The sequence below is a fragment of the Chiloscyllium punctatum genome, chromosome 11, assembly GCF_047496795.1.
Source record: "Chiloscyllium punctatum isolate Juve2018m chromosome 11, sChiPun1.3, whole genome shotgun sequence".
NCBI lineage: Eukaryota > Metazoa > Chordata > Chondrichthyes > Orectolobiformes > Hemiscylliidae > Chiloscyllium > Chiloscyllium punctatum.
In genome coordinates, this window is record NC_092749.1 from 96208424 (window position 1) to 96223072 (window position 14649).

General features: G+C 42.7%; 1 protein-coding gene across 1 annotated transcript in view; it reads left to right on the forward strand.

Moving 5' to 3' along the window:
* adgb (androglobin) overlaps positions 1-14649 on the forward strand; it is a 332059-nt gene that overhangs the window by 291682 nt on the left and 25728 nt on the right. Inside the window, exons 32-33 of the mRNA XM_072581648.1 lie at positions 2248-2426; positions 8463-8571. Of these exons, the coding sequence (XP_072437749.1) occupies positions 2248-2426; positions 8463-8571 (288 nt within the window). The remainder of the gene's footprint in view (positions 1-2247; positions 2427-8462; positions 8572-14649) is intronic.

Genomic DNA, 14649 nt, shown 5'->3' on the forward strand with positions numbered 1-14649 from the left:
TCAAGGAGGGAACGGTCTTTGCGGAAGGTGGAAAGGGGTGGGGAGGGAAATATATCCCTGGTGGTGGGGTCTTTTTGGAGGTGGCGGAAATGTCGGCGGATGATTTGGTTGATGCGAAGGTTTGTAGGGTGGAAGGTGAGCACCAGGGGTGTTCTGTCCTTGTTACGGTTGGACGGGTGGGGTCTGAGGGCGGAGGTGCGGGATGTGGACGAGATGCATTGGAGGGCATCTTTAACCACGTGGGAAGGGAAATTGCGGTCTCTAAAGAAGGAGGCCATCTGGTGTGTCCTATGGTGGAACTGGTCCTCCTGGGAGCAGGTACGGCGGAGGCGGAGAAATTGGGAATACGGGATGGCATTTTTGCAAGAGATAGGGTGGGAAGAGGTGTAATCCAGGTAGCTATGGGAGTCGGTGGGTTTGTAAAAAATGTCGGTGTCAAGCTGGTTGTCATTAATGGAGATGGAGAGGTCCAGGAAGGGGAGCGAGGTGTCAGAGATAGTCCAGGTAAATTTAAGGTCAGGGTGGAATGTGTTGGTGAAGTTGATGAATTGCTCAACCTCCTCGCGGGAGCACGAGGTGGCGCCAATGCAGTTGTCCTGACTCCACAGAGCCTGTCCACCATCTACAAGGCACAAGTCAGGAGTGTGATGGATTACTCCTCACTTGCCTGGATGGATGCAGCTCCAACAACACAAGAAGCTTGAAAGCATTCAGGATGAAGCAACCCACTTCATTGGCGCTACATCCACAAACATCCACTCCTTCCACCACTGACATTCAGTAGCAGCAGTATGAATTATCTACAAGATACACTGAAGAAATTCATCAAAAATCCTTAGCATCTTCCAAACTCACAACCACTTCCGTCTAGAAGGACATGGGCAGCAGATACATGGGAATACCATCACCATCAAGTTCCCTTCCAAAATACTCGCCATTCTGACTTGGAAATATATCATCGTTCCATCAGTGTCACTGGATCAAAATCCTCCCTAATGGCATTATGTGTCAACCTACAGCATGTAGACTCCAGTGGTTCAAGAAGGCAGCTTTATCACCACCTACTCAAGGGCACCCAGAACCGGGTAATAAATGCTGGCTCAACCAGCAAAGTCCACATTCCATGAATGATTTCCATGAATGATTAAAAAAGAATCTGGACATAGCCAGTGAACTGAGCAGTCAATCAGAACATTCTGTGCAATATTGAAGTACTCATTAGAGGTCTTCAGTATGCTGCTGAATCTTCAGGGATTAGCTTGCCTTGTCAACATATGATCAACAAAGTTTTCCACCTAATGTTTTCTATATGATGTGTGTCAAAGAGCTGCGGTGACACTGAAATATTGGAACCTTTGGTGCTAACTGTTCCATTTTGTGGTCTGGTCTCAGCCTTCCACTTGGGTGAAACAGCTCTGATAGTAGAGAGATCCTCTCCTTCACCACGTAACTGTGGCATATTGTGCCAGGAGTCATTTAAACTTGCTTTTGCCTGCTTTGAGTTCTATTTGTCATGATTTATGCCATTTTTGCTTACTGCTCTCAACCTGCGCCATTGCCTGTTGATTGCCCTTTCCTCTTGGCATGGGTGTTTATCTCCTTCATGTTCTGTTTTTTTTGCCATGGCTTGTGTGCCCAGGGTGGTATAGTTTGCTGTTGGAGTCTGTTTGCTTTCTGTTTTGGAAGTTGCTCATGTCACTGAAGTCAGTCCATTCCACACACTGCCTGTCTTGCTTACCTGTGCTGCTGCCATAACGATTTATTTACTGCATATTTGTTGGTTTCCTCCCTTCATGGTTAGTTGTTCTTTACCTGACACTGTCCATTGAGGCCTGTTTTGTATACCTCTGCCTATGATGACTTTTCCTCCCTTTCACTATGCTGCCTATCCCATTTTAGTGTCCAAATGAAGCTACTGCCACTGATGCTGTTGACCTTTGATTACATTTTTGTGCCAGCACTGGGTGCCATTGTAACCTCTTTCCATTGCTCCCAGAAAGATTTTTCTTTCTGTTTATGTTCTACCATCATATTGTAAGTGTGCTTCAAGATGAATATGAAACAGAAAAGGGAGAGATCCCTGCATAAATATCTTGTCCTTCGACATACTGACTGTCACATGAACTGATATGTCAAGGGCTATCTGATTGATAACTGCTCTTTACATTATGCAAGTTACTATTGAATATGGTTCCACACCTTTCACGTGTACAGCGTTGACAATAATTAGTTTGTATTTATTCCTAGTACCTTCACGTAAACCTTCTGATGTTCCTAATACTTTGGGAATTTCCAAGAAGTTGGGAACCACTCCAAGTAACAAGACTGCAAGGAGTTCTGCTAAGGCAACAAGTGAACAAAAATCACCCGTATTATTAGATGAGAACATACTTCCTATGGATATAGAACAATCATTGGCAAAAGTGGTAAGTATTGCCATGAATTAATAGGTTTATAGCTTGTCTTCTCTGACTAATAACACTTAAGGATACAAGTGCACTACAGCAGGTATCATAGGTGACCTCAACACTTCTTCCAATTGAACTTTTGAAAGAGCAAAGTCATAACCACCAATACTAACCATAGAATATGCTTAATGTGATATCGTCCTTTACATTGGCCACTAACTCAAAAAAAAAACCAAACTGCTCAAAGCATTGTTTCAACCCTGCACTATGATTCAAGTCTCACAAGCTGTTTACGACAAAGACTGCTTGCAAAACTGGTCCCTTTTTTCTAAAAGCTGTTCCTATTCTCAAGGATACTGTCCTTGATCGAGGGGTAATAAACCAGGCTGGGCTCCGATCAGAATGGATGGATACAGAAATGAAAAGGACTTTGAGAGGCCTTTTGTTTATATGTAAACAGATGAGACTTCAGGCCAAAGTGGTCATGTTTTAGAAGTGACCTGTATAAAGAGAGGGGAGTGATCAGCTGTCTAGCTGAGCAGTTCAGCCCAGAACTAGTTGGGAGTTCAACAGTAAGCTGTGTGGAAACAGATTCTCTGTCTCTCCTTCTGCCCTTCTAACTTCAACCTGTAAGTATTTGTTCTCGTTGTACTGTGTTTTAAAGGGGGTTTGCTTATTGGGACTGTTGTGTATATTTGGAACAGCATAATTAAGTCTAGTTTGGATAGTCTGAGTTCTGGGGTTCTTTATTCTGTTCTTTGTATTTCATTATGTAATTTTGTGAATAGATTTTTGTCTGTTTAAAAACTTGGTAGTCAGCCTCGCTAACTTACTCCGGATAATTTTCACGGTACACTTACCAAAACAAATTGCAAATTTATGGTCTGGGCTGGCTGCTTAAGAATGTTTTGAGGTGTCTGGCCTTGTCCATAACAGATTGGGGACTGTTTGTGGGATTTTAAACAGCAAGTGGTAGGTGCTGGTGTCTTTATTTCAGGTGTTGGTTTGTTGGGTAGACGAAGCTTGGGATAGTAATGGCTCTTTCAGATGCCACAGGTTTTCTGGAGCTGGATGTGGTGACTTTGGAAGTTTTGCAAAAGGTGAATATGACAAAGCTGCTGGAATAAGCAGACCAGCTGGGATTGGACCTGCCTGCATCTGTGAGGAATGGAGAGATAATTACAGCAGTAGCTCAGCACTTAAACTTGCTGGAGAAACCATCAGAATCCATAGAGATGGCAAGAGTTCAATTGCAAATGAAGCAGCTTGAGGTAGAGGTGAGAGATAAGGAAAGGGCAGCAGAAATGAAACAGTTTGAGTTACGGTTAAAAGCAGAAGAGAAAGAAAAAGAACAAAGGGCTTCAGCAGAAGAGAAAGAAAAAGAGAGAGCTGTTGAACTTCAGAAACTGACACTTAGAGAGGAAAATCAGTTTAAAAGGATGGAGATAAAGCTGAAGGTAAGTCTAGTGAGGAAGCGAGTGAGGATGAGCAAACTCATAATGGGCGAAAGCTTGATGAGAAACTGTTTAAGTATGTTCAAGCATTGCCTAAATTTGCTGAGAAAGATGTAGAAGCCTTTTTCATCTCATTTGAGAAAGTGGCAAAACAGATGCAGTGGCCAGTGGTACTGTGGGTTTTGTTGATGCAAACGAAACTTGTAGATAGGGCTAGTGAGGTCTTCACATCACTATAAGAGGAGGTATCTGGGGAGTATGAGGAGGTGAAAAAAGCCTTTTTAAGTGCATTTGAGCTTGTACTAGAAGCCGACAGATACCGTTTCAGAAATCTAAGGAGGGACCCATGTCAAACCTACATTGAGTTTGAAAGAATCAAACAGTGTAATTTCGATAGATGGATAAGAGCTTTACAAATCGAGCAAACCTATCGTGCCCTTAGGTAATTATTTTGGAAGAATTCAAACATTCACTGCCTGAAGTAGTGCAAACTCATGTGGAAGAGCAGAGAGTTAAAACAGCAAGGTTAGCAGCTGAAATGGCTGATGATTATGAGCTGATCCATAAAACATGATTTGGCTTCCAGAATCAATTTCAGTCCATGGGGGATAGGAATTGGGGCAAAGAGAAATCCTCATGTGGAAAGGGAACAGTACATCACAATAAAGATGACTTACCACAGAGTAAAAAAGAAACCATTGAGGGGGACAAAGAAGTTAAGAAGCTCTGGTGTTTCCATTGTAATAAAGTGGGCCACACAAACTCACAGTGTTGGTGGGCTAGGAGAAAGCCAGATGCAGCCACTGGACAAGCCTGGGAATTTTGTTGGACTAGTAACAAAAAGCACAAGGGAAGGTAGACAACTGCCTCAGAGTATACAAAATGATCAGAGGTTGATAAAGGAGGAAGTGCCAGATCTGCTTAAAAAAGATACATGCAAGCGTAAAGTTTATTCACATTGGCCAGGAGTAGCAGGTGAGGAGGTTACAATATTAAGGGACACAGGATCTCCTCAGGCTGTAATGCTGAGGGATGAGGAGATGTGTACTCCTGAGGGACTATCCGAGGAGCAGAAAAGGTACTCGTAACAGGAATTCATGGTGAGGCAAAAAGCACTCAATTATGTAAAGTGAGACTAGAGAATCCAGAGAAGAGTGGAGAATTTGTGATACGAGTACTGGGCAAATTCTCGGCTCCAGAAATACACTTTGTCCTCGCAAATGATATAGCTGATTCGCCCATAGGTGTGCTACCTACTCTAGTTGAAAAGCCTGTGGAGATGCAGGCAACTGAAGAAATGAAGGATGTTTCTCCAGGAATTTTCCCAGATTGTGCGATCACAAGATCACAGGAGACATAAGCTGAAGCAGAAGAGAACAAAAGGCACAGATAAGGAAGCTGACATAGCTTTATCCAAGACTTTTTTTTAATCAGATAAGTGGGATAGAGCAGGAGCAAATAGGTAAACATGCAGGTATTTTTAGCTCTGATAAACTGATTGAGTTACACAGAAAGATGAGAACTTAAAACAGTTGTATCAAAAAGCATATACAGAGAAGGAGAGTGAATGCATCCTGTGTGTTATTACTTAACAAATGATGTCTTAATGAGGAAATGGAGACCATCACGCATTCAAGCAGATGAGTAATGGGCAGAGAATCATCAAATTGTTTTGCCAGTAGGGTATAGAAAGGAAGTGCTGTGAGTGGCGCATGAGCTACCACTTGGAGGTCATTTAGGGGTTAGGAAAACACAGGCTGAAATAGAAAGATATTTTTACTGACCTAGACTACACAAGGATGTAAGCAAAAGTGAGGACTGTAGATGCTGGAGATTAGAATCGAGACTGTGGTGCTGGAAAAGCACAGCAGGTCAGGCAGCATCCGAGGAGCAGGAAAATTGACATTTCAGGCAAAATGTCAATTTTCCTGCTACACAAGGTTGTAATTGAATTTTGCCAGACACATCATACATGTCAGCTAATCAGAAAACCACAGGCAGTAATAAAGCCTGCACCTTTAATACCTATTCCAGCATTTGAGGAACCTTTCACAAGAGTCTTGATTGATTGCATAGGTCCCCTACCTCAAACACAAAGTGGGAATAAGTATTTATTAACAATAATGGATGTGTTGACTAGATTTCCAGAGGCAATCCCATTTCACAATATCACAGCAAAAGGGTTGTAGAAGAATTACTTAATTTTTTTTACTAGATACAGACTACCAATAGAGATCCAGTCAGATCAAGGATCCAACTTCACATTCAACCTATTCAAGGAGATTATGGATAATTTGGGAATAAAGCAGTCTAAATCTACTGTGTACCATCCTGAATTGCAGAGAGCGCTAGAGTGATGTCATCAGACATTAAAGACCATGTTGATGGCTTATGGTCAGGATTATCCAGATGATTGGGGTAAGGGAGTTCCGTTTGTACTTTTTGCGATCAGAAATGCACCAAATAAATCAACCAAATTCAGTCCATTTTGAAGTAATTTTTGGGCATGAAGTAAGAGGACTGTCAAAATTGATTAGTGAGAAATTAATAAGTCAGAATTCAGAGACCACCCGTTTGGACTATGTGTCACATTTTAGAGAACGATTAAATAGAGCTGGAGAGTTGGCTGGACAGCATTTAAAAGTACCACAGCATACAATGAAACAAGAAGCGGATAAGAAATCACAAATTCGCTATTTTGCAATTGGGGATAAGGTATTGGTGTTACTTCCAGTAACAGGTGAGCCTTTAAAGCAAGGCTTCGTGGACCTTATCAAATCGAGAGGAAATTGAGTGAGGTGAACTACGTGAGAAGGACTTCAGACAGGAAGAAGTCTCAAAAATGTGTATTGTGGATATGCTCAAAAGGTATTTTGACAGGGAAGGAAAGCAAGAGGAGAAGGTGTTAATGATGACAGCACAGAAGGATGAACCAAGTTCAGAGGATTCTGAATTGGACATTCCTTAAATCAAATTGGACAATGAGGAAGTTGTCAAAAGTTGGGTTAAATTGTTGAGTTCTTCGAGGAGAAAGTGAGGACTGCAGATGCTAGAGATCAGAGCTGAAAATATGTTGCTGGAAAAGCGCAGCAGGTCAGGCAGTATCCAAGGAACAGGAGAATCGACATTTCGGGCATCAGCCCTTCTTCAGGAATGAGGAAAGTGTGTCCAGCAGGCTAAGATAAAAGGTGGGGTGGAGGGACTTGGGGAAGGGGCGTTGGGAATGCGATTGGTGGAAGGAGGTCAAGGTGAGGGTGATAGGCCGGAGTGGGGTGGGGGCGGAGGGGTCAGGAAGAAGATTGCAGGTTAGGAAGGCGGTGCTGGGTTCGAGGGATTTGACTGAGACAAAGTGGGGGGAGGGAAAATGAGGAAACTGGAGAAATCTCAGTTCATCCCTTGTGGTTGGAGGGTTCCCAGGCGGAAGATGGGAACCAATCTTCCTCCAACCGTCGTGTTGCCATTGTCTGGCGATGGAGGAGTCCAAGGACCTGCATGTCCTTGGTGGAGTGGGAGGGGGAGTTGAAGTGTTGGGCTACGAGGTAGTTGGGTTGGTTGGTCCAGGTGTCCCAGAGGTGTTCTCTGAAACGTTCCCCAATATAGAGGAGGCCACATCAGGTGCAGCGGATGCAACCCACCTTGTCTCAGTCAAATCCCTCGAACTCAGCACCGCCTTCCTAACCTGCAATCTTCTTCCTGACCTCTCCGCCCCCACCCCACTCCGGCCTATCACCCTCACATTGACCTCCCTCCACCTATCGCATTCCCAACGCCCCTCCCCCAAGTCCCTCATCCCTACCTTTTATCTTAGTCTGCTGGACACACTTTCCTCATTCCTGAAGAAGGGCTGATGCCTGAAACGTCGATTCTCCTGTTCCTTGGATGCTGCCTGACCTACTGTGCTTTTCCAGCAACACATTTTCAGCTTAAATTGTTGAGTTACCTTCCACAAGAAAATTCAAATGACCTGGAAGAGTTATTATTATCACATGGGGAGATATGCAGAATTAAACTGGTAAGTGCTAACCTAATTGTACATGATGCAGATATAGGAGATGCTGTTCCAATTAAGCAACATCCTTATAGGCATAACCCTCTAAAGTTGGCACAGGTTCAGAAGGAGATAGAGTGCATGCTCCAGGTAGCATAATCAAAGTGAGCTACAATGACTGGAGCTCACCTATAGTCATGGTGCCAAAGCCAGATGGTACCCACTGGTTATGTGTGGGCTGTCGCAAAGTCAACACCATTATAAAGTGGAACTTTTCCAATTTCCACCTTTGCTAGAAAGAAGTATAGCCTGGCAAAGCCTAAAATATAGTTAGTGAGTAGGAAAACTCAGTGTGGGAATTCACTCTCTGTTCCCTCGAACATTATCATTTATTGCAATTTTAAGCTTTTAATGGGGAACAAGTAGTAATAATCTATCAATGTCGTTTTTGCTGTGCTGCATAAATGAATCTCATTGATCCACCAAGTACTTGAAATCTCTGCAGTTTGTAATTTTTATTCGTTTGTAAAAATGAAGGGTTTATGCACAAATTGCATACCCCAGTCAGTTGCCTGATCATTCATGTTATATTAATAATCTGGCATCCCACAGGTTCATAAATACATTATTCAAGCATCAATTCTTTACAGAAGCTGGCCACTAACTGAAAGTGAATTAGCTTTTGCTGAATTGCAGAAGGATATGGACATTGAACTTGCAGGTAAAGTAACATACTGTCATTCTGATCATTTACTTGGAGGAACAGATGTGCATTGCAAAACGTCATGTAGTAGTAAGTTTAATTCCTGTATTGTTTGCATCTCTGTAGCTTACAATTGTGCAAAAACAGGTAAAATCTATATCTCCTATCTCTCGATAATTTATAAAACAAATCAAATTTACCAGTCCTATTGCAGTTGGAAGCTCTCTGACTTGGCTTGTTCAAGTGTCACATTTCCACCTGTTCTTCAGGTCTTTCATGAAAACATGAGGTTGCAATGGCAATCGATCTCTAATGAACATGATTGTCTACCTAGGAAATTCTGTGTCACTGGTTATGCATTCTATTGGTCTTTGGGTAGCTGATGAACCCAATACTAGAACTGCATCTCTGACCACATATTTGGTAGGTGTTTCCAGGAGGTGGAATTGGACCTTGGCCTTGACATCATTGGCATTCCTTTCTTCAGCTGTTTTTCCATACTTATTATTGCTGTCAGATGTTCTCAAAAATTCATCGAATCTTAGAATCCCTACGGTGTGAAGGCAGGCTGTTCAGCCCATTGAGTCCACACTGACCCTCTGAAGACCATCCCACCCAGATGTACTACTTCCCTGTATTTCCTATGGCTAATCCACTTGGATGCTATGGGCAATTTAGTGTGGCCAATCCATGTAACCTGGACTGTGGGAAGAAACCAGAACACCTGGAGGAAAACCATGCAGACACAGGTAGGGTGTGCAAACTCCACACAGACAATCGCCCAAGGTGAAATTGAACATGTGTCCCTGGTGCTCTGAGGCAGCAGTGCTAACCACTGAGCCACCGTGCCACCCTTCCTACAGGGATTGTATACCTTCGCACAAGAGTTCCCTCCAAATCAGTTTATTCTAAACGAGGATATCCCATGCATTGATATCTATGTTGTATTTCTTGAAATAAGTCTGAGGGAGTGTTTGAAACACGACCTCTGTCCTTCTCTTGTTAAAGTACCTTCCTTGAGCTTGGCAAAAAAGATTTGCTTTAATCGTCAGAACTAGTGGCCGGCCCAGCGGAGTTGGTTTTGGATAATCATGACCTTGATACTGGTGCTGTTAGCTGCTTCAAGGACACTAATGTTAGCATACCTATCCTCCAAGTAGATGCAGAGAATCCATCTCAAACAATGCTGATGATACTTCTGAAGGGTCTTGAGGCGGTGTCTATATATTGTCCAAGTTATGGAGCCGTACAGAAGAACCGGAATGATGATTGCCTTGTACACAAGGATCTTAGTGTCAGCATGGATGTCACAATCATTAAGCATTCTCATCCTTAGGGGTCCAAAGGTGGCACTTGCAGATTTGATGCTATATTATATCTCCACCTCATTGTCAGCCTTAGGCGAGAGGTAGCTTCCCAGGTACAGGAAATGTTTCAGAGGATTTCTCCATTAATCTCAATGGACCAGAACCTGACCTGGAACTAGATGGTAAAGGATTTAAGTGTTTTTGAAGTTGAAGCTGAGACAAATTCTTTGGTCTGCTTCCACGAGCACTTTAAGTGAGGCTTGAGGATTCTCTTCTGGGAGAACAGAGATGACATTGTCATTTGCAAATTGAAGTTCCACAAGCAAGACAGTGTTGTTTTCACTTTGGATTTCAAACAGTTGTTGTTGAAAAGTTTTTCATCCATCTTTTAGACAATCTCCACAACACAGGGAAGCTTGTTCTTGACAAGATGAAGAGTGTTAGGGATGAAGTTGAAGAAAAGGGTGGAGGCAATAGCACATCCAGCTTGACCCCTGTCTTGACCTCAGGATTTTGTCATATCATCGGTGAGGATTGACACCACATTCCTGTCATGTAGGAGACACAGGATGTTGATGAATTTCTCTGATAACCTAGCCTTTGACAGGATCCTCCTTAGCACTTCCCAATTGACTGAGTCAGAGGCTATGGTCAGGTTGATGAAAACCACATAGAGTGTGGTGTTGTTCCTGACATTTGTCTTGGACTTGGCAAGCAGTGAAGATCATGTCTATCGTTGCACTCTTTGGTCAGAAACCACACTGTCTTTCAGGAAGGATTTACTCCACAACTAGGAGAAGGAACTGAGTGAGGATTCAGGCAGTATTCTTCCTGTGATGGAGAATAAGGAGGTTCCTTTGTAATTCCCACAGTACACCTTGTCTCCCTTGTTGAAGACAGTGGCAATGGCAGCATTCCTGAGATTGGCAGAGATTTTGTCTTTGTCCCAGATTTTAAGTAGCAGTTGATGAAGATGAAGGGTAAGCTCTGCTCCTTCAATTTTCAAAATCTCCACTGGAATCCCATCTACTCCTACAGCTTTTCCATTCTTCATGTGTTTAATGGAGGCTTCAGCTTCTGCCACACTAGTTGGGAGTCCAAGATCATCTTTGATAGGATATTGGGGATGTCTTCAAATACATGCTCAATGATTGTTTCATGGTGTAGGAGTTCTTTGAAGTGTTCTCTCCATTGGAAACTGATGTTTTCTCTGAATCTGAAAAGGGTGTCATACTTACTCCACACCAGTTGAGGTCAATGGTTTTGAGTCCATATATTGCCTTTATGGCACTGAAGAAACCCCCGGTGTCGTGTTTGTCAATAAGGAGTTGCAGATACTTAGCTTCCTCAGTCTACCATTGCCTTTTATTTCCCTAGTTCCTCTTTGTAACTTGGATTTTGCTGTTTGGTGATAGCTCTTGTTTGCCTCACTCGTGGCGATGTTTGCCAGACATGGAGAGCTTTCCTCTTCTTGTCAATGATGTGGTCATTCTCAATGAACCAGTCTTGGTAATTCTTGATCTTGTGGCCAATGGTTTCTTTACAGCATGAGATGATGGCTATCTTCAGCTCTTTCCAGATTTCCTTTATCCCAATAAAATTAACTCTGGCAATTTTGGTGAAGACATTGTTAAATGTTTGCTAGTCTGCTTGGCTCTTGAAGCAGCTCAATGTTAAGATGTTTTTCTGAACTCTTTATTCAGCTCCTTCTGGTCGTATTAACACTGGGGAGCAGATGAATCGATTGACTGTCTAGCAGTCATCTGCATTGAGCATTGCTTTGGTAATGAGAACATATGTTAGGTCTCGGGATCAAACATTGGCATAATCGATCATGCGCCAGTCCTTTGATTGTAGACGCGTCCAAGGAGTCTTCAACTTTTGGTGGAACAATGTGTTAGTGATAATCAGTTGGTGTTCTGCATATTTGGTGAGGAGGAGAATCCCATTGGTGATGTAATTCCCAACTCCTTCCATTCCAGTGATTCTTTTCCAGAATTGTGTATCTGGCATTGAAGTCTGAAAGGAGGATAATTTTATCTTCCTTAAAGATGTTGGCGCTATATCAGAATCTGATGTCAGTATTTAAAATGGCAAAATCCAATTTACAGTCCTACTACAGCTGGAGTCTCTCTGACACAGCTTGTTAAATAGGACTCCATCCCTTCAGCTAGGCAAAAGTGAGGACTGCAGATGCTGGAAACCAGAGTTTAGATCAGCGTGATGCTGGAAAAGCACAGCAGGTCAGGCAGCATCCGAGGAGCAGGAAAATCGACGTTTCAGGCAAAAGCCCTTCCTGATGAAGGGATGCTCCATCCCTTCAGTTGTTGTCTGCTCCTAAATGATCCTTTCCACTAAGAATTGACAGTGCCTGCCATATTTACCCCACTCTCAGGCATCACTCAAGCTCATATGATGTTCTCAATTTCAAGCTCATCAATCACTCTTACCTCATTTACTACCAGTGACAAGGTGACTCAGTGATTAGCACTGCTGTCTCACAGTGCCAGGGACCTCGAGTCGATTCCAGCCTTGGGTAACAGTCTTTGTCAAAATTGCATGTCTGCATGGGTTTCTTCTAGGTGCTCTGGTTTCCTCCCAGAATCCGAAGATGTGCAGGTTAGGTTACTCATTGTATCCAGGAATGTACGGGCTAGCCCGGTTAGCTGTGGGAAATGCAGGGATAAAGTAAAAGGTTGAGGCTGGGTAGGATGTTCTTTGGAGGGTTGGTGTGGACTCAATTTGCCAAGTGGAGGAGAAAGTGAGGACTGCAGATGCTGGAGATCAGAGCCGAAAATGTGCCGCTGGAAAAGTGCAGCAGGTCAGGCAGCATCCAAGGAATAGGAGAATCGACGTTCCAGGCATCAGCCTGAAGAAGGGCCGATGCCCGGAACGTCGATTCCCCTGTTCCTTGGATGCTGCCTGGCCTGCTGCGCTTTTCCAGCGGCACATTTTCAGCTCAATTTGCCAAATGGCCTGCTTTCACACTGTAAGGATTCTATGATTTCATTTCAGGGCTTCATTGCCTGTTTGTCCATTCTCACCCTCTGGCATCTTCCATGCCTGCTCACCTACTTTTAACTTACCAATCTTGATATCCCAAAAGTTGTTTTTGATCTGATCTGTACTGTACTTGCCCTGCCTTTTGACCTACACTAAAACCAGTTTATTCTTGATTCTTCACCTGTCTCAAACTGTAATCAAATCATTAGTTAACATGCTTACTGCACTGAAAATAAATTGCAATCAATAAGTGGATTGAAGAGCATATGCATTATAGTACCAGCAGGGGAAGCGGAATAAATTGTAGATGAATAAAGATTTGGGAAGCGAGGGTTTGAAATGAAGTGCAAAACTAATGAGAGCAAATGACAATCAAAGTATCAGATAAAGAAGCTCCTGGTGATGAGGCACTTCTGGCCAGCCTCCCATTTCCTGCTCTTAGTAAACCTCAGTTCATTCAAAATTCTTCCATCTGTATCTTAACCTATACCAACTGTTGTTCACACAGCATCATTGTGTTGCTGAATTTTACTGGAGTCTGGTCCAGCGACGCCTTGCTTTTAAAATTTTCAACTTTGCATCCAAATTCTACCCATGCCCCACAGTGTAACCCTCTCCAGCCCTGATTTGCTCTCGGACCTCTGCATTCATCCATTTTTAATATTTTCTGCATCGCAGATTTCCTTTGCCCCATCACTGACAGCTGCACCTTTAGAATTCCTATCCTAAACCACATCATGTCTCGGAATTCCTCTCTTCTAAAGCTCTTCTGAAGATCTAAGGATGCCGTATAGATACAATATAAATGCAAATTATTATTATAAAGCCCTATAGTGACTACATTTGTTTTCTTTCTCAAATGATATTTCCTGAACATGTTGATGTTAACGTCACATACTAAGGCAGAGTTGGGCATGAAGAGCAACTATTTTGCATTTTTGCTGCTCAACTACAAGTGTACCACCTGTGATGAGCAACATAAATGGAACAAATCCATCCACCTTGATTTATAGTGATTTTCAATTGAAACTATTTGACTAAAATGCTTGGAACAATGAAGTAATTCATCCTACAAACAGACAGGAGTAATTTATTTGTCGGTTTCTGATAAATTGGATTATTTAACATGACTTCCATCGATTATGGCGACTGTGGCTTTTTTTTTGCATCTGTTCACAAACATTTTAGAGGTATAGTATACATAATAGTCAAAAGAGACCAAGGGCATTTCTCTGGACCCACTTTCCCACAAAACCACCACAATTGTCAGTACCCGTAGAACCCATCTCTTCCTAGTTTTTCACCCCAAAATCTTATCCAGGCATTACATTCATTTCTATCGCTTCCAGTCACTGTTCTATTTCAAGCAACTGACCACTGCATTTTTCCCATCCTCCACCTAAATTGCATTCCTCTATCTTTAAGACTATACCAACATTTCCACTCACATCTCACTCCTATGTGCTCTTCAATCCCAGTATCCTTCAGTTGTTTGTTTTCCAAGAGCCATACATCTTACAAGTGGAGAAATATGGTAGTGATTGTAGCAAGGTCAGTGAGGTGGACCTCATATAATATGAGTTCATCTGATTGGGGCTGTTAATCTGGTCCAATCAAGGAGCCCTGCCTCACAGGAAAGAACAGGAGTGTTGTATGCACTTTTTGTTATGTGACTGGATTGGCTTTTTATGTACAAATGTCATTGTTGTTGTCTTGTCATATGTGAAACTGGGATTTGAGGTTTGTCCTCATCTCTCTATAAACTGGTTAAACAGTAAGGTTTGGG